The 18653-nt window shown below is 38.8% G+C and overlaps 1 protein-coding gene across 3 annotated transcripts in view; it reads left to right on the top strand.

Annotated features, from left to right (window-relative positions):
- The window catches only part of LOC142651395 (carbonic anhydrase 2-like), a 40008-nt gene that overhangs the window by 10838 nt on the left and 10517 nt on the right, over positions 1 to 18653 (top strand). For all 3 annotated transcript variants that reach the window (XM_075826038.1, XM_075826040.1, XM_075826039.1), the window contains exons 4-5: positions 14335 to 14453; positions 17356 to 17448. In XM_075826038.1, the coding sequence (XP_075682153.1) occupies positions 14335 to 14453; positions 17356 to 17448 (212 nt within the window). The remainder of the gene's footprint in view (positions 1 to 14334; positions 14454 to 17355; positions 17449 to 18653) is intronic.

The raw sequence follows: 18653 nt of genomic DNA, 5'->3' as shown, positions 1-18653 counted from the left end.
TCTAATTGTGCTCCCACAATATGAGTAAATTATATTATATGGTTCACTGAAGTAACAATAAAGTAAAAAATACCTTTTATTTAGTAACTAGTTAAAAACAGGGGTAACACACCACTGTAAACATAAGCCCCACCGTGATTATTAAAAAACGTATTAAACAGAAAACACTGAGTCATTATAATACATCTAACTCGGTGTTTTTAGATATTTTGTCTGAAACCAGCATATATCCAGGGCACATCAATAGTACACTCCCCAAATGAAGCACAGGTGTCCGATAGAATCGGATCTCCTAGTGCTGGGTGTAACTCAATATGACTATCCCCAATGCAAACATTCCATAAACAGTACAACGACCCTACGCGTTTCAGGTACTCATCCTCAGGGGTCCGTATAATGGTAACTCTGGCCTTCACACCAGCGATAGAATCCTTTGAACAGCAGGTATTCTGCTGTGAGTCACGGCAAAGATGCGCGTATCGATGTCAACGGCATGAAAACATTCACCAACATGTCCAGTAACTGAATGACCTATTTTGATATTTAATCAGGATTGGGCTATTGTGATATACAGATGTAGCCATCTTTAACTTGACTGTTAACTCATTAAATACACAGTGTCAAGAAAATTCATCTTGACTTTTTCAATGACTTTTCAATGGCTTTTGTTGTGTGATATCACGCTGCAGCAATTTATCAGAGTCAAGATAAACTTGACTACATCTGTATATATATATATACTACAGTATATGAGCAGCATTAGCGCTATAGTACCACCTAAATTAAATCATGTTTAGACATTGGCTGCGTATCATACCTAATGGCAACCATACCAGGAAACACCTTTGGGTTTTGGGTCCCCATAGTTACTTGTAATTTTTTTGGGGGTCGCTCTTTATCTAGGGTTAGAAATCCCATAATAATATAACCCCCCCCCCCCCCTTAGTGTAGTATTCCATTGTAGTCATTTGTGGGAACATTAACAGCCACAAGGGCTTCTAGTGCTCGTGTCCCTCTTCTTTTCGGCTCCCCACCTTTTATTTTTGCCTGTCCACTGTGTCAATTCATGATCAGAAAATTGCTAACAAGCTGTCAGGATGAGATTTGTCAAACAAGCCCAAAATCCAAATTTCATTCGCTGTGAAAAAATAAATCCCGATCTGTAAACCTTGTCACGTTTTATGGCTTTTGACATGTTTTATACTTTAATTTGCAATATTCTGCCCCCTTTAATTTAGTACACTATTCTGTTTACATGGATTTTAGATTATTCTTGTTTTATCAATGATTGAATTGCATAATATCAATTCAACAGGAGATCCGTAGCATTGGAGGACACTATGCATTATCATCCATGACAATCTGATTCCAATTAGTCTTCCAAGTTTCCTGTTTTTTTTTTCACCTTTATTAATCTATGGATGAAGTACTTCATGCTTAAATCAATACAGTTTAGATATATTTCTAGAACTAGCTTTTCCTACATTGATTGATTCATATGGATTTCATTGCTTTGACTTTTGAAGTGAAAGCAGCATGTCCACCTTCAGACGACTTTAAATCAAATAGATTTAGCAAGTTTGCAGGAGGAAATCTTCAATACAGATCAACCAATGCTATATAATGATGGATATTTTTTGACTATCGTCATTTGCCCTGACCATAGACAGTAGTCAAGTAGTCCCTAGACTCACTCTTCCTTTAAATCCAGCTCCATTAGTTAATAAATACAAAGAACATTACATCTAAACTGACAATTCATAAACTATATACCAAGATCTCACTGGTCACTGTTGGCAGAACTTTGGTTTAGTTTCCGTAAAAGTAAAAACACCATTATGTAACCTAATTCTTCAAAAATTTTCCAATATAACGAAGGGGAAATCCTTTTGGAAGAGTATACTAGTTTTTATTTAAACTTTATTTTTATATATTTATATATATTGTTTTATAAAATATTTTTATATCTTTTTATAAATTGTTTTATAAAACATAAGAAAATATTTTGGTGAAATCACACTAATAGATATTGATTCAAATCATATGGTCGTTTTTAATCCGTTCCCCCTTTAGTCCTCCCTCATGCCCTCCTATTTTATCTCATTGTGACTCTTGGGTATAATTATGACTGTATAGTATCGTTCTGTGTTTTGCATATTTAGCTAATATGTCTCAAATATTGAATATTTAAATGTTTTTACTCTAAAACTTGAGTTTTATTGGACGCTTGAAAGCTGCAACAGCGGAAGGGTGGGATAATAAATCATGGATAAAAAAAATGACCTTGATCTACAGATGATATTGTCTTGGGTTTGTTATCAAGTTACTGATTTCTATCAGTTTTTTCTTGATCTAAAGGGTTTGATAATAAAGTTCGAAGCAGTCGTTCATCACAGCCAAGCAGATATTAGCTGTCATGGTCTATGCTAAACCTGGTTTATTGCAGATTACACGCTATTGAATACTATGGGGTACTTCACAGTCTCCTCCATATGTCTCTTCAGATTGTTGCCTTGAAATTTGGTACGGTTTCTTGATAATGGTCATGGATAATGGAGTGTTGACGTATCTTTTTTTGAGTCCAGTCAGACCCGTAATAGCTGGCCTGATTTCCTTGCATCATAGTGACATAGGGACGGATTGCACAATTGACCACAGAGCACTACATTTGTTGAGCTTTATTTAGTTAAAGGGGCTGTCCAGCCCTTACCCATAGGTCCTAAACGGGCATATGGACATCATAGTGATTTTGTCCACTGCTATTTGCCCTAGTGAAGAGTGGCATGTATTACATTGTCACCCATTCTTTTAAATGACGCCAGCACAGGAGTAATGTACAGCCGCCCGCCTGCAGCTTTTCCCAGGCAGCAGACACGCTGCCGGACCCGTGGCAATCTGCTGATGGCCAGCAGTAATAATGATAGAATAATAGTAGCAATAACCTCTTTATAATCCATTTATTTTTTCCTTTTAAAAGTGACTAACAAAAAATAGTAATTTGAAAAGGTGACCTTATTTTTTGCAGTTCACATTTTAGCATGCAAAGTATTTGCCTGTGCGTGCCAGTTATGTATTACACTTTGGTGCATTGCAGCGTTCATCCCTGCAGACTTTTCAAAACATTTCCAAACTGGTTGGTTCAAGCAAACAACTTTATGCTGCAGTTTTATTTCCCGGTGCCACACAGGATAAGAGTACCCCCCCCCCACCCCCACACACTCCTATATAGAGATAAGGAGCATTGAACGTTGTCCAGGTTTTATGTAAACTGCAGGACTTCTTGGCATTGGACCCTTATGGTTCTGCTATCTCTATTTAAGATGTTAAAAAATAATAAATTGCCTCACATTCGCATAAGTACAAGGAGAAGACATATTATTCCAACGCATCAAGAAAATTATTTTATGGTTCTTTATAATGAGATTTTAACGGAACTTAGCTTAAACCTTATAATAATAACATTGTTTTACTAGAATCTAATTACTGCTATGTGGCATTATTGAACAACCTAATGGCAATTGTAGAGTCAGGTTTCTTGCCGCTTAAGATGGAAAAGAATATGGACAAGATGAAGCAACGGAGTGATAAGCAGGTCTCCTCCATCAGGAAAGTTTAACTCTTGCATGCTGCTTTTATCTTGCTGGCTTTCTAGCTTTTATTAGTAAGTAATTTGTGCTACAGTAAATGCTCCTGTGAAGTCATCTGAGTCCCTGCGCCCAAATAATTCAGATAGAAATGACTTGGAAATTCTAATACTCAGTGAAGGACGAAGTGCATGTTAACTTATAACTGCATTGTCATCTTTGTAACCATTAGGGCTCATTCAGGCGAGCGTGTTCCTCGTCCGTGTGCTGTGCGCTGAAATAACTGACAGAAAACGGACCCATGCATTTCAATGGGGCTATTCAGACAGGCGTGATTATTCACGCAGCGAATGTCCGTTGCGTAAAACTCACTGCATGTCCTATATTGTTGCGTTTTTGCGTAGGTAGTCGCCCATTAAAGTCTATGGGTGTATGAAAAACACGGACAGCACACGGGCGACATCCGTGTTCTGACGGTTTCACACATCAAAGAAATGCAGAAAAAAAAAGTGCTTGCACGGACGTGAAAAAGGGGTGCCACACGCAAAGCACACTGATGCCATACGCAATACACACTGATGGCACACGGACATGAGATGTAGGAAATACTCTCCGTTTTTTTCCACACGCAAATCAGACACGCTCGTGTGAATATAGCCTTACACACATTTTATCCATAAGGTCTCATAGGTTATTTGTGAATCAACACATAAGAAATGGACATAGAGCCAGAGTGATATAAGTACTGCTTACGGCCTTTCCTCTTATAGTAGTACATTTTACTATAGGTGATTTCAATTTAATTTGTATTTAATGAATAAATAGGACTGTGAGTATTCATGTGTCTGGTCTGCAGATTGAGCCTGTATCATCATCGTGCCCTGCGGGTCTTACGGATATACAATAGTTTACCAAAGTAACACAAAATAAATTACAATATGCAAAAGCAATTCCTATACATGATAGACAATTGTAACTTCTGAGTATCTTGACTTGTACAGAAGAAAGAATAATAGTAGTGACTGCTGATGACCAACGATAGTGTGAAATTGCAGCTCTGTATTGATCCATTCTATAATAAGAACACATAGCAGCCCCCTATTAGTGGTACCGGTCTACAATAGCGGCTCGAGAGGTGTATACACTGCTGTCATCTACTTGGCCTTATAAACTGTATTATACATTGTGTATTTGTACACTGATACTACAGATAGAAATATAAAGTATAAATGATGTAGTGTTCCCATCTACTACAATCACTTGGTCTGTATTTCTAGAGCAGAAAAGCTCTGTTTTTTGTTAAATATGGATGTAAACTGATAGAAAACCTTTTGTATTTGGTCGTATAAACTTGGAGTAGGGGCCCATAGACTTCTATAAGTGCCATTTTCATACATCATGGAGGTTGTACAGAGCCATAATATGGTAGGATTCATGAACCTTTAAATAAAGACACATAGACCACAAAAAGTGGTGAAATCCATGTTTATTAATAACTTATAACCATTACAAAAGAGACTGTAAGAAATCTCACTGTTATCAGTCAGGTTCACACAGGGCAGTTTGGTTCAGCTTTTTAGAGGTTATTTTAACCAAAGTCAGCAGGAGATCCTTGAAAAATTTGGCTGCTAGGACGATCAGCTGATCGCCACACATCCGGTTCAAGGCACATTTTCCCTGCAGGGAAAGTGCCGGGCTGGATTAGGCTTCCCCCGGTAAAATCAGCTATTTGCCGGAGAAAGTCGAATCCAGCCAGGCATTTCCCCTGCAGTAAATGTAGTATTACATGGTCACCACTAAGATGAATGCCCGTCTATGTAATACAAGGACTGCTTGTGACTGCCAGAACGGGTGCCGTTCATATAGAGCTGCTCTCCATTATTTCTCATAGAGGGCTGATCTAGAGCGGAGGACCCCCCTCTATTATGTCAATATGCCCTAATAGGGCATGTAGACAGGAGTGATCTTCATGAGACAACACCTTTAATGCAGGAAAAGTATAGAGTAAAGACTTGTATTTCTCCTCATTTTTTTGTATCCACTCCTTGCATTGGCTTAAAATAAACCTGCAGAAACTGTCCTACGTGAACCTAGCCTTCTGGATCAAGCAACAGATCCGTAACAATGATTTATTAAAATTGGGCAAAGGAAAAGTAGAGCAGTTGCTCACAGCAACCAATCAGATTTCAGCTCTCATTTTTCAGAGTCCCTTTTAAAAATTAAAGAAGTAATCTGATTGGCTGCTTTTGGCAAATCGCAACACTTTGACTGTGCACAAAAATTGATAAATCGTGTTAACATTCATCATCTTTGACCTGTATTTGTGTTCTTACAGCCTGTGAGTCAGTGTTTGTTTTGCTGTTTCGGATGGCCTGCGAGCCCAGGAAAAATATATTTTATTATTGTGGCCTGTGAGCCGACCCTTTTATTTTTATTTAGATATTGAAAACCCCAAAAATAAAAGAATGTAAAAAAAAAGGATTTCATATATCTCCCTCAATGGTAGTAACCATTTTGTATGCTAATCTAATAATATTCAGGAGTATGAAGAATTAGTATAAAAGCGTTTGTCCATGTCCCACTCAATAAATTGATAGAATAAATAAGAAACAAATAAAAATGTAATTTCACAGTTAATCATTATGACCTAAGAAAGTTGGAAGGCACTTCTTAATCGGGCTCCATCTAATGTATCACGTCATTCTGGTATCCTGATTTCTTATATGTTTCTGGCTTCTCGCATTGCCTTAGCCCAATCGTGGAAGAAGGCTGTGGTCGATTTGCCATAGCCCGATTGTGGAAGAAGGCTGTGGTCGATTTGCCATAGCCCGATCTTGGAAGAAGGCTGTGGTCGATTTGCCATAGCCCGATCGTGGAAGAAGGCTGTGGTCGATTTGCCATAGCCCGATCTTGGAAGAAGGCTGTGGTCGATTTGCCATAGCCCGATCGTGGAAGAAGGCTGTGGTCGATTTGCCATAGCCCGATCATGGAAGAAGGCTGTGGTCGACTTTCCATAGCCCAATCGTGGAAGAAGGCTGTGGTCGACTTTCCATAGCCCGATCGTGGAAGAAGGCTGTGGTCAATTTGCCAAAGCCCGATAGTGGAAGAAGGCTGTGGTCTACTTGCCATAGCCTGATCGTGGAAGAAGGCTGTGGTCGATTTTTCTTTATTCAGAATAAAACTTATGTGGATCTTAGTTAATAAAAAAAAACTCTCTAGTATTGTCTTGGATAAACAAGAGAGATTTAAAACAATTTGGACTCCATGGATCAGGTATGTTGATTCATACATTTTTAGATGATATAAACAACAAGTCTCGTCTCTACTCTTTTTTCTTTTTTTCTTTCTTTTTTTTTTTGTGAGATAGTTATTTTTTCCCCACTATATTCCCGGTTGATTTCATGCTTTCTAATTAAGATATTTGGGTTTGTTTCTTATGTTGTATAACAATATTTCACTTGGTGAAATTTGTCTGCCACCTCTTTTTGCTTCTTCAGATTTTTTTGTATAGTTGTCATAACACTTTATTATGTAAAACTAATACAATTTTAAAACAAAAAAACGGAAATATTCATTGAGCAGGTGACTGGACTGACATCTTAGATTAGTAGCTCTTATACTGATAACCTTTATAACCTCTGTTCAGTCAGGTAGACTGGAATACTTGTTCTTTATACAGTTAGCCTTATCCGCACCCTGACTCTCTTTACATGAGCTGCACATGACAATATTGGCGGATGCGATCATGTCTTTCTGTGCAGCACACTATTATTATATATTATGTATAAATTCTTATAATCGGCAGATTTTTAGGTTTGTCTATATTTTAAAGTACAATTTACGTAAATAGGATCAAGTCCAAGGCTTTGTCCATGCAACTCATCCGTCATAACTGTCTTGGCTCATCAGCGGAAGTCATGGCGGTTATGAGGGATCCATTGTGCAAAGGATCCTAACAGATCCTGAGCATTCTTGCTCTCAAAAAGCAAAGGAAACCTAAGCCTAAGGCTCTGTTTGCACCAGTGTTTTTCTTTTTGTTATTTTCCTACAGAGGAATACAAAGTTAGTTTGTTTTTTAGATCCTGTATGAATCTGACAGAAAAAAAAAATCATGTCATGTTCCTGTGTGTGCCTCAGTATAGCCTTATTCTGTTTTGTTGTTTTTACAGAAAAACTTATTCATTAACAGCCCTATTGATTTTTTTAGGGATTTTTCTGATGGCTAACGCTATCAGTTTGTATTAGTTAGCCTCTTTTACATCTGTTTGTTATTTAGTAGGAGCAATAGCGTAGCCACAAATTACTAGAAAGAGCAACTCTCTCTCTGGAGTACCCAGACCGTCTGTACATTACACAGACATCCCATTGATTTCAATAGGCACCATGTAATGCCTTATTTCCACAATGGTGGTGCTGCAGGAGAATTAAACACTTGCTGCCACATTTCTCCTATAGATCAGAGCTGAGCACTGGAGGGGGGGGGGGGGGTCACAGCAGCGGTAACCTGTGGTCAGTCTAGTTTGGGGGAGGCTTCAAACAAGAAGGAACTTCTAGAACAATGAATCCTAAACGCAAATCCTTCCGTTAAGATCTGTTATGCTGTTAGTTAGTTAGTTAGTTAGTTAGTTAGTTAGTTAGTTAGTTAGTTAGTTAGTTAGTTAGTAGTAGTTAGTTAGTTAGTTAGACAAGCACATATTACATCTTTACTGCTAAATTCTGCTAAACAATGTCAATAATACTGTTAAACAGTCATAACGTGTCATAAATGTCAACACAAAAATGTTACAAAGTCCAGAATGTCTGGTAAATATGGGAAATTAGATTATTATAGAGAATATACATTTCGGCTGTGGGGTTTGAATGACTGGGTTCATCATCTGTTATGTTTTGCATTTTTAGGAACAATAGGTGCAAGTTTGTACGTGACTGCTGATACCACAGTGACTTATACAAACAATAAGGTGTTATCTGCTGGGACGGCCAGCACGCTGACACAAAGCATTATTGAGTTTCTGGATTGCCTGTCACTAGATACACACAGTTACAAATTTCTGCCAAAATGGCTCTGAGCTTTCAGTCTTTGTAGAGAACCATGAAATGCTATCAGGTTACGTTCGCACACTACTGAAAGATTTATTCTTTCTTTGTAAAGTGTATAATGTTGCTTTTTGGCCTGATTTTAAAGATAACGCTTAATAATTCGACCTGTCATGTATTTGGTTACCAAAATTTTAGAGGACAACTGCACTATAAAAGCATTTCCTAATCAGAATTGTGAAAACCCCTTTAAATATTCATTGAGGTGACTTCTTATTTCATATAGCCACAGGATATGCCACAAATGCGTGATAGGTGCCGGTCTTACCTCTGGGAACCTCAGTTATCGCGAGAACAGGGATCGTGCCATTACGTTGAGAGTCTATCGGCGTTAAGGAAAAAACTGAGCACTTCCCGCATGGCAATTTCTCTAACTTCCACAGACCTTAAAGGGAACCTGTCACCAGCATGTCACCTATTGAACTCTACTCACCCCTCGCTGGCCACTTCTGTCAAAAGTTCATTGCCATTATCCCCTCCCTAAACTCCTTCTCCGACCATAAATAACGGGCTGCAAATATTTCACACCTTTTATGGTAATAATCCGGCAATCTCGTTCGTTCTTCTACTTATGCCCGCCCACCACCAAAAACAGGCCCGCCCCAGAATGGCAAAATCTCGTCTGAGATAACATGCATGCTCCCGTCATGTATGGTCCGATACCCTTCCCTGTTTTGTCCGGGCCCCAAATCTAGTTACTGCGCTTGCGCCGCTGTAGTGTCCCGTTTTGCGCATGCACTAGAACAGGACATTGATGCACAAGCGCGGTATTTTGTGTGTTCTGGGGGGAGGCGACGAGCTGTCAATCAAAAGTAAGGAGACGGGGTTAACACGGAAAGGCTTGAGGAACAAAGATATGACTTTTTCATTCTCATTAGCATATGGCATAGGAACACTAAAAAACTGAATACTAAAAGTACAGAGCTACCAAGAAGTTTATTATAGGTTACATAAAAATGATTTTTCACCCACTTCTACCAGGTATCATTGGTTTATTAGGTGAAATGCTGGTGACAGGTTCCCTTTAAAGGGAATGTGTCGCTAGAAATGTTTAATTTTTTTTTTCAGTTAAACAGTTAGTATTTAAGTGATTAAACATTGTTTTCATATTTTTTATTTTTTCACAAGTCAGGAAATATTATAAATGAGATCCTAATTTATAACATTTCCATGTGCTGGTCACTTGAGGGAGCAATTCCCAAAATTGCAGCATTGCAATGTGGTAAAGCAACCTCATTGCTTTATGCTGCAAATTTGGTGTAGACACACACGCTCTAGTGAGCTCACACAATCCCCCCTCCCTTATCCTGACTAGTGCCAGGAGAAGAAGGTGGTTGAATCTTCTAATCCTCCTACACTGTGAATTCGCTCAGAAAATGGCGGCACACAGTGTAGGAGGATTAGATACAGTGGTAATCATACAGTATAACGCGAACATAATACACACATCACATACACAAACATAAATTACCTGCTCCAGCCGCCGCTGCTGCCTCCGAACCTACTCCTCGCGTCTTCGCTGCCTGGAACATATGTCCGGAAGCCGCGATCGGAAGTAGTCATCTTACTGTCCGGCCCACATGAAAATGGCGCCGGATGTCGCTCTGCCGAAGACCTTCCTTTTGGACTGTGTGGGAGCGGCGCATGCGCCGTTCCCACAGAGACGGCGTACACTATATTGAATGGAACGACTCCCATTCGCATTCTCTATGGGGATGTATGTGCCGTATTCCATCTCTGTATGTGTCGTTAATCGACACATACAGAGATGAAAAAAAATGGCAGCCCCCATAGAGAAGTAAAAGTTAAAAAAAAGAAAAAAGTAAAACACAAAAACACAAATAAATAAAATTTATTTTAATTACAGACTAAAAGCAAATTATATAAACATTTTTTTTTTTCGCAACACCTGTCCTTTAATGGAGAAAACCAGTCGCAAGTGTAGCAACCTCTCAAAAGAATGCAATGGGGAAAGCAGCTGCATAGAATTGATCAGCAGGTGGGAACTGCACCTACGGATGTAGCCATCTTTAACTTGACTGATAACTTGCTGCAGCGTGATAGCACACAAAAAAAGCCATTGAAAAGTCATTGAAAAAGTAAAGATAAGGGATCTAGCCACTGTTTATTTAATGCGTTAAAAGTCAAGGTAAAGATGGCTACATCTGTATCACGCATTTATGATAAATCTTGTTGGAATATGATGGACATACCCCTATAAGAAACTTCTCAAGGACGTATATGTAATGGTAATCTATTTTTTATTTGCAGTAGAAATGTACAGAAAAGTACTGTTTCCTTATAATCCAAATTCCTACTGTGTCTATGTATATTTGTTAGGGGATAAATGTAAGTAAGATTTGTTAGGAGGGGTGGGCTTTCATATTTTGATACTTACCTCCATGACCCCAGTTATTGAGAAATCTATAGCAGCACCATAGCATTTAACCTGCATTGAGTTCCTGGACCTTCCCTGTTTAGGTGGCTTTGTTTGCTGAGAGTCACCTCCACCAGTTTTAACTACACTTCAACTATTAGCAATATACACTTGCTGTAGATATTGGAATACCCCTTTAATCCAGAGTCATCTCTTGTTGTATTTTAGCACTAATTGCCGTGTAGATACCTTTTAATCATATAATGTATTCTGGGCACTGACCCTGGGTGCCTCTCAGCCCTGGTACATCAAGTGGCATTAATTGGTTTTCTCACAATCATCTCATGAATTTTATACGTTTGAATATTAAAATGGAATTAGCTTGGGACCTGCTGTGTACTGATATGCCTTGTGCTGGAGCAACAGGGTAGGGCCGCGGTTTATCAGCCCTATGTGTTACATAGATAATGTGCTAAATATTCACAACTCATGCTGTGGACCTCAACATCGTCCAGACAAACATATTTACTGCTTGAGAGTTCCAACTATTCTACATGTCCAAACAATCCTATTTATAAATGGACTTGTTCTTCCTATTATGTTGCTGCCATGACCTTTTATTATGTCACATTATGTGGTCTATGTGTATGTTCTCCCTATAGCTGTATTCTTCATTACTCAACTTAATAGTTTCAATAATTAAAGGGTTATTCCTATCTTTTTTTTTTAACCATTAGATTATTGTTAAAGGTATACAAAAATGAGCTTTGAGAGAGAACAATATAAAAAACGTGTTAATAAAACGGTATAAATACTGACAGTTCTGAAAATAGTGGTTAGCTGTACATTTGTATAGGTACAGAGTTAAACTTGTAGGTAGTCAAAAACTTTTCATTTAGCAAAAAATGTATCACAAATATTGAGAGCACTTCCAGATATATATTCGGAGCAATAGTTGTCGTTGACCCCTTTTATGATTTCAGTAAGAGAAGGACAATGTTTGTCTTTCCAAAATGTAGCTCTTTTCATTCTAGTGACTATCAATGTATGAAGGACCTATATTTGCTGAACCTTTGGAGGATTCTCTAGATTAATAGAGAGTAAGGCTAATTCTGGTTTGGGTGTGATTGTGAAACCACGTATGAATTATATAAATCGGAATACTTGTATCAAAAAGTTGTATATATAGATTCACACTCCATCAAAAGTGGAAAAGGAGCCCTCCACGGATTCACATTTCCAACATTGTTGGGCTGTGCGAGGAAAGATTTTATGTCATTTAAATTTCAAGCACCCTTTGTAAAGAATTTTACGAGCAATTTTCAAGTGGTTAATACATTGAGTAAATTTAGAAATAAAAGAAAATGCCAAGTTCCACTGATCTTCAGTAATATACATACTCAAAACCCTTTCCAAAAAAGATTTAATGCCTTCTAAGGGATCTTTATAAGGTTCAATTAGCAATGTGTAGCATTTAGATATTCTTATGTTTGTTTGTTGTTTGTTCCATCCAAGTTGAATTTTTATGGAATATAGAAAAGGTCTGGAGAAGGTAATTCACACAATAAATGTCTAATACTAGATACTTGTAGAAGTCGTGTTTTGGTAGGTAGAACATTTTTATTAAGCTGAGCAATTTATATAAATATACTGTTGCGCCATAGTTGATTTATTTTACTTTGGCCCAATTATTTCCAATTGGAGATTAAAAGGTTTGGGATTGCTACCTTCGGTATATCTACAGAAGAATTACATGGATTTAAGTGTGTATTAGTAATAGTAATTTCTCATAAGGTATGTCGTTTGGGAAAAAATTTGGTTTGAAAGAAAAAGGATGTTCTTAGGTGATCTGTTATTGGGTGATTGTTTAAATACCATTTTTCAGTGTTAATTCCCATCTCATAAAGTAATGGGAAATTTCCAGCATTGTTAAGATTTTTTAGTCATTGCATCACTACTGCAATAGAACTGCTGAACTAGACTTAATGCCTTCACACAGTGTTTTTGTTGAGCGTTTTGGTTGTGTTTCACCTGCGCGGCCATATCTGCATTGCAAAACCGCTATAATCTATCAGTTCTGTCTGATGGAAATTTGGCCACTGACAGCTGGACTATTCTATTAATTGTGATATATGCCATATCATTTAATGAGTAAAATGGTATATTCAAAAAGGACCTGTGATCTCTACTGATACGACTGTTTTAGTCAATACTTATATTCCTCATAAAATCACAATTCTGGGGCATATTTTATTAGAACTCTGCATTGTGCTGTTCCTCTGTTATTCCTTCTAGAAATTTATGAATAAATTAACAGGGTGTTACCATTCCCCTTATCAAACTGGCGTGTCCCCACACAGTCTCACTCTGTCAGCACTGATTGGACAGTGTCAGTCTGTGTAGGGACACACCCCCAACTGGTAACACCCAGTTGTCAATTTATTCATACATTTGTTTATATATTTCTAGGAGGTATAACATAGGAACAGTAGAAGGCAGAGTTCCCAGAAAAGATGCTCCGGAATTTTTATTTCATGGGGAATATACTTATTTACTATAACAGACATGTTAGGAGAGAAGACAGGTCCTCTTTAAGGAATATGCAGCAATTATAAAAGGTGTTATGGTCACATACAATTCCATTAAAAACAAGTCCAGATATTGGCCTAAAATTCTGTAGAATAATATATTTGCTGTCTATAAGTAGTAAGATGGAGAAGTAATGGTAAGGCTAGGGCTACATGGCGACTTATACCACAACATGCAAGAAGTCCAGCCGGTATGGATTTCTTGCAACTGTGGTGTCGCAGTAGCTGCAACTTGCAGGTCACAAAGCAACCACATTCACTTTCATTCAGGCAGAGCGACACAGTGATCTTTGGCCGTGCCATCTGTGTCGTGGCCAAAGCCGAAGTGTAGCCCTAGATTGAATTGTAAATGGTAAAACATACCAATAATGGCTACTTTTACTATTTGTATATTTGTAAGTTCCTCAAAGTCTGGACATAGGTGGAACGTGTGAACATCCAGGCAAGGGTCAACCCTTCACAGCCTGAATGTAAAAACCTATAACAAGGTATATAAGAAGATTGGCAAGAGATACATGTCACAACTGATTTGGCTAATTGAGATTGATTCTTAAGCTCTCAGCTGTCTTTGTAGACAGAGTCTTAATGGGTCAATGGTCTCTTTAGTATCTATTAAAAGAACATGGATGTACATTTCCTCTGGCAGAGATAAGTAGGCACTGAGCTCTTGTTTGCTCTGAAATTACAGTACTTAAAGGTGGAGCTCTGGAAGGAACCTACCGATTGAAGCAGTTCCACTTTCACTGGGGATCCTGTGAAGGACATGGCTCCGAGCACACTATTAATGGAAAAAAATATGAGGCAGAGGTAAGTGTAAACAGGTTTAAACGTTGAAAAATTGAGAAACAAGCCCATGTTAGTTGGGTAGCTTCTGCTCTACAGATAAAAGCCACCATGGGCAAAATTGAGGGTTGTCCCTTAGATGTTTTAAAATCTGCAAATAAAATCACTGAATTTAAGACATGATGCTGAGAAAGGTTGTGGTTTGGATTGTAAAGTTCCACATCTATATTACCTTTGGAGGAGTTATTTTATGAAAGACTTGTCACTAGAGATGAGCGAACCGGGACAACCGAACCCGGTTTCGGTCCGAACATCGGGAAAAGTTCGGTTCGCAGCGAATCCGAACTTCACCGGGTTCGGCCGAACCCGTTTTGACCGAACTCGGTCAAAAATATTATACAAATCGGCAGCCACTTGTCTCTATCAATCACTGATAGAGAAAAGAGGCTGCTGATTAAAAATAAAAAAAAAGCATTTCATATGTACCCGGTCGTTGTCTTGGTGACGAGTCCCTCTTCTTCCTCCAGTCCGACCTTCTTTTCTGACACGGCAGCCTGTGATTGGCTGCAGAGGCCTCTGCAGCCTGTGATTGGCTTCAGAGGCCGCGGCAGCCTGTGATTGGCTGCAGCGGTCACATGGGCTGTATCGTCATCCAGGAATGTCGGGCCGGATGTCGAGAGGGACGCGTCACCAAGGCAATGGCCAGGAGACCGGACTGGAGGAAGCAGAAAGTTCTCGGTAAGTATGAACGTCTTTTTTTTTACAGGTTACTCTATATTCTGATCGGAATTCACTGTCTATTGAGGACAGGAGTGGAGGAGAGGTAACAGACTGAGAGCTACGTAATGGTAAGAGCAGAGTTCACAGCAGCACTGAATCAGCATGCTCCTCTCCTGAAATACTCTGTGCTGCTGTGAACTCTGCTCTTACCATTACGTAGCTCAGTCTGTTACCTCTCCTCCACTCCTGTCCTCAATAGCACCTTCACATGATTGGCAAGTCACCACCCCGCACAAGATCCGCACGCTCATCTCCTGAAATACTCTGTGCTGCTGTGAACTCTGCTCTTACCATTACGTGGTGACTTGCCAATCATGTGAAGGTGTTATAGAGGACAGGAGTGGAGGAGAGGTAACAGACTGAGAGCTACGTAATGGTAAGAGGAGAGTTCACAGCAGCACTGTATTTGCACGCTCATCTCCTGAAATACTCTGTGCTGCCTTAAACTCTGTGGACAGGTCAGGATCCTGTTTCTTTTAAATGCTGCACTGTAGCGCAGCCTTATATAGTGGATCGAGCGGGTTCCCCAGCAGCATTTAAAAGAAACAGGATCCTGACCTGTCCGCAGAGTTTAAGGCAGCACAGAGTATTTCAGGAGAGGAGCGTGTGATTGGCTGCAGAGGCCGCTGCAGCCTGTGATTGGCTGCAGAGGCGGTCACGTGGGATGAAGCGTCATCCCTGGAGGCCGGCCTTCTGACATCATCCTGACGTGCGTGACCGCCACTACAGCCTGTGATTGGCTGCAGCGGCGACATGGATGAAACGTCATCGCTGGAGGCCGGACAGGAGGAATGTAAGTATGAATGTATTTTTTATTTATTTTTATTACATTAAAATTTTATTTTCCGCGCGCCGAGCATGTACTGTCAAGGTTGCTGAAAGAGTTAGTGCAGCCCATTAACTCTATCAGCACCCTGGACAGTATCATGCTCGGCGCACGGAAATTACAGGTCCGGTCCGAACTAGTTCGGTCCGAATCTAACTTTTTTGTGAAATTCGGCGAACTAGCCGAACCAAACTTTTCATAAGTTCGCTCATCTCTACTTGTCACAATACCAAGAGCTGCTGTATATCAACATAACTGTCTATCATTCCTTCATTATAGAGCATCGTAACTTCATTGTCCTGTGTCTTTTCTCTTTTTCTCCATGTGTCAAAAGTGATCTGGTTGTATCATGCCCATTTATTGAGATAGATAGATAGATAAGATAGATAGATAGATAGATAGATAGATAGATAGATAGATAGATAGATAGATAGATAGATAGATAGATAGATACTAGAGAGATAGATAGATATATAGATAGATAGATAGATAGATAGATAGATAGATAGATAGATAGATAGATAGATAGATAGATAGATAGATAGATAGATAGATACTAGAGAGATAGATAGATAGATAGATACTAGAGAGATAGATAGATAATATATATATATATATATATATATATACATATATATATATATATATATATATATATACATATATATATAGAGAGAGAGAGATAGATAGATAGATAGATAGATAGATAGATAGATAGATACTAGAGAGATAGATAGATAATATATATATATAGAGATAGATAGATAGATAGATAATATATATATATAGAGAGAGAGAGAGAGAGAGAGAGAGAGAGAGAGAGAGAGAGAGAGAGAGAGAGAGAGAGAGAGAGAGAGAGAGATAGATAGATAGATAGATAGATAGATAGATAGATAGATAGATAGATAGACAAATGGATCCAGCAGCATCGGTATAGTGTGAATGCAAGCCCAAAGGGATAGACCAAGATCCCAATTATGTATAGAGCAAAAATCAGGCAGCACTCCGTTTGTGAAGGTGAAAAAAGGAGGGTACTTTTATTGTCCCATAGGCAACGTTTCAGCTCCTTCCCCTGGAGCCTTTCTTGAGAAAGGCTCCAGGGGAAGGAGCTGAAACGTTGCCTATGGGGCAATAAAAGTACCCTCTTTTTTTCACCTTCTCAAACGGAGTGCTGCCTGATTTTTGCTCGATAGATAGATAGATAGATAGATAGATAGATAGATAGATAGATAGATAGATAGATAGGAGAGATAGATAGACGGATAGTTCTGTGTTATTCCCTATACTATATTCTTAACTTTGTGTTTTTGGGTTTTGCAGCTTCACTTGGTCCACTGGAACACAAAGTACAGCAGTTTTGGTGAAGCTGTGAAACACTGCGATGGGCTTGCGGTAGTTGGTGTTTTCCTGAAGGTTAGCAAACATGAATTGTCGGATTTAGACATTTTATAACGGATGAATCTTTAAGACAGCAGCTGCTTGTAAAAGACTTGAACAAATAAAGATGTAATATTCAGAGATTCATTTGTTGCTAGAACGTAGAATCCGACGTCTTTTGTAGAACATTTAACCTTTTAAATGTTACAGAATCTGCTTGCCAAGTTGACTTTTCTATTGTACATAATACATGTAAATATTGATTTTCTTTGTATACTGACTAGCAGTGTCACAAATGATTTCATTCTCTAATGCATTAATACATATAATATGTTGAATATTAATAATTTCCAAGCTAATGATAATCATTTAAACGTGACTTAGCCATTATACATGTTTCTTCTGTGATATGTAAACAAAAAAAAGAAAGAAAGAAATAAGAAAATAAATAAAGAAAATCATATCTGCTTTATAAGTAACATTTACTCTCCAGTGTATTTAACAATATTAGACTATGTAAAAATACAGGTGTTTAATATAAGGGGCGCCATACATATAAGGCTTTGTTCACATCTGCGTCTGGTCTCCGTTCAGGGGTTCCGTCTGAGCTTTCCATCAGGAAAACCCATGAACGGAACGCTGACTGAAACAAACGGAAATCATAGGTTTCCATTTGCATCACCATTGATTTCAATGGTGACGGATACGGTGCAAATGATTTCCGTGTGTCTCCATTGTGCGATGGTTCCGTTGTTTTGACTGAAGCAATACCATAGTCGACTGCGCTATTTATTCTGTCAAAACGAATTACCCCTTGTACAATGGGGACAAACACGGAAACCATTTGCACCGGATCTGTCAAGATTAAAATCAATGGTGATGCAAACGGGAGCCTATGGTTTCCATTTGTTTCAGTCAGGGTTCCGTTTATGGGTTCCCCTGGCGGAAAGCTCAGACGGAACCCATCAACGGAGCCCTGACTCAGATGTGAATGAAGCCTAAGATAGCCGACCTTCCTATAATCATGGAAATGTTTTCAAGGGGGAGGGGGTGAAGACAAGTCTCTGCCAGACACCTGTAACAGTGGCATATCTCCTAGCAGAACAAAGAATCCGGCGTGTTAAAATGCAACATGCCTGATCTTCCTTTCTCCCTACATCTGGGCTCTAAATATATTAGTCACTGAATCTCATCCAAATCAAAGAGCTCACCAACATGTATGAGCATCTACATGTATAGGC

The sequence above is a fragment of the Rhinoderma darwinii genome, chromosome 5 (genome assembly GCF_050947455.1).
Source record: "Rhinoderma darwinii isolate aRhiDar2 chromosome 5, aRhiDar2.hap1, whole genome shotgun sequence".
Classification (NCBI taxonomy): domain Eukaryota; kingdom Metazoa; phylum Chordata; class Amphibia; order Anura; family Rhinodermatidae; genus Rhinoderma; species Rhinoderma darwinii.
Note: the sequence above shows the minus strand (reverse complement) of the source record. Positions and strands in the feature narration are given on the sequence as shown.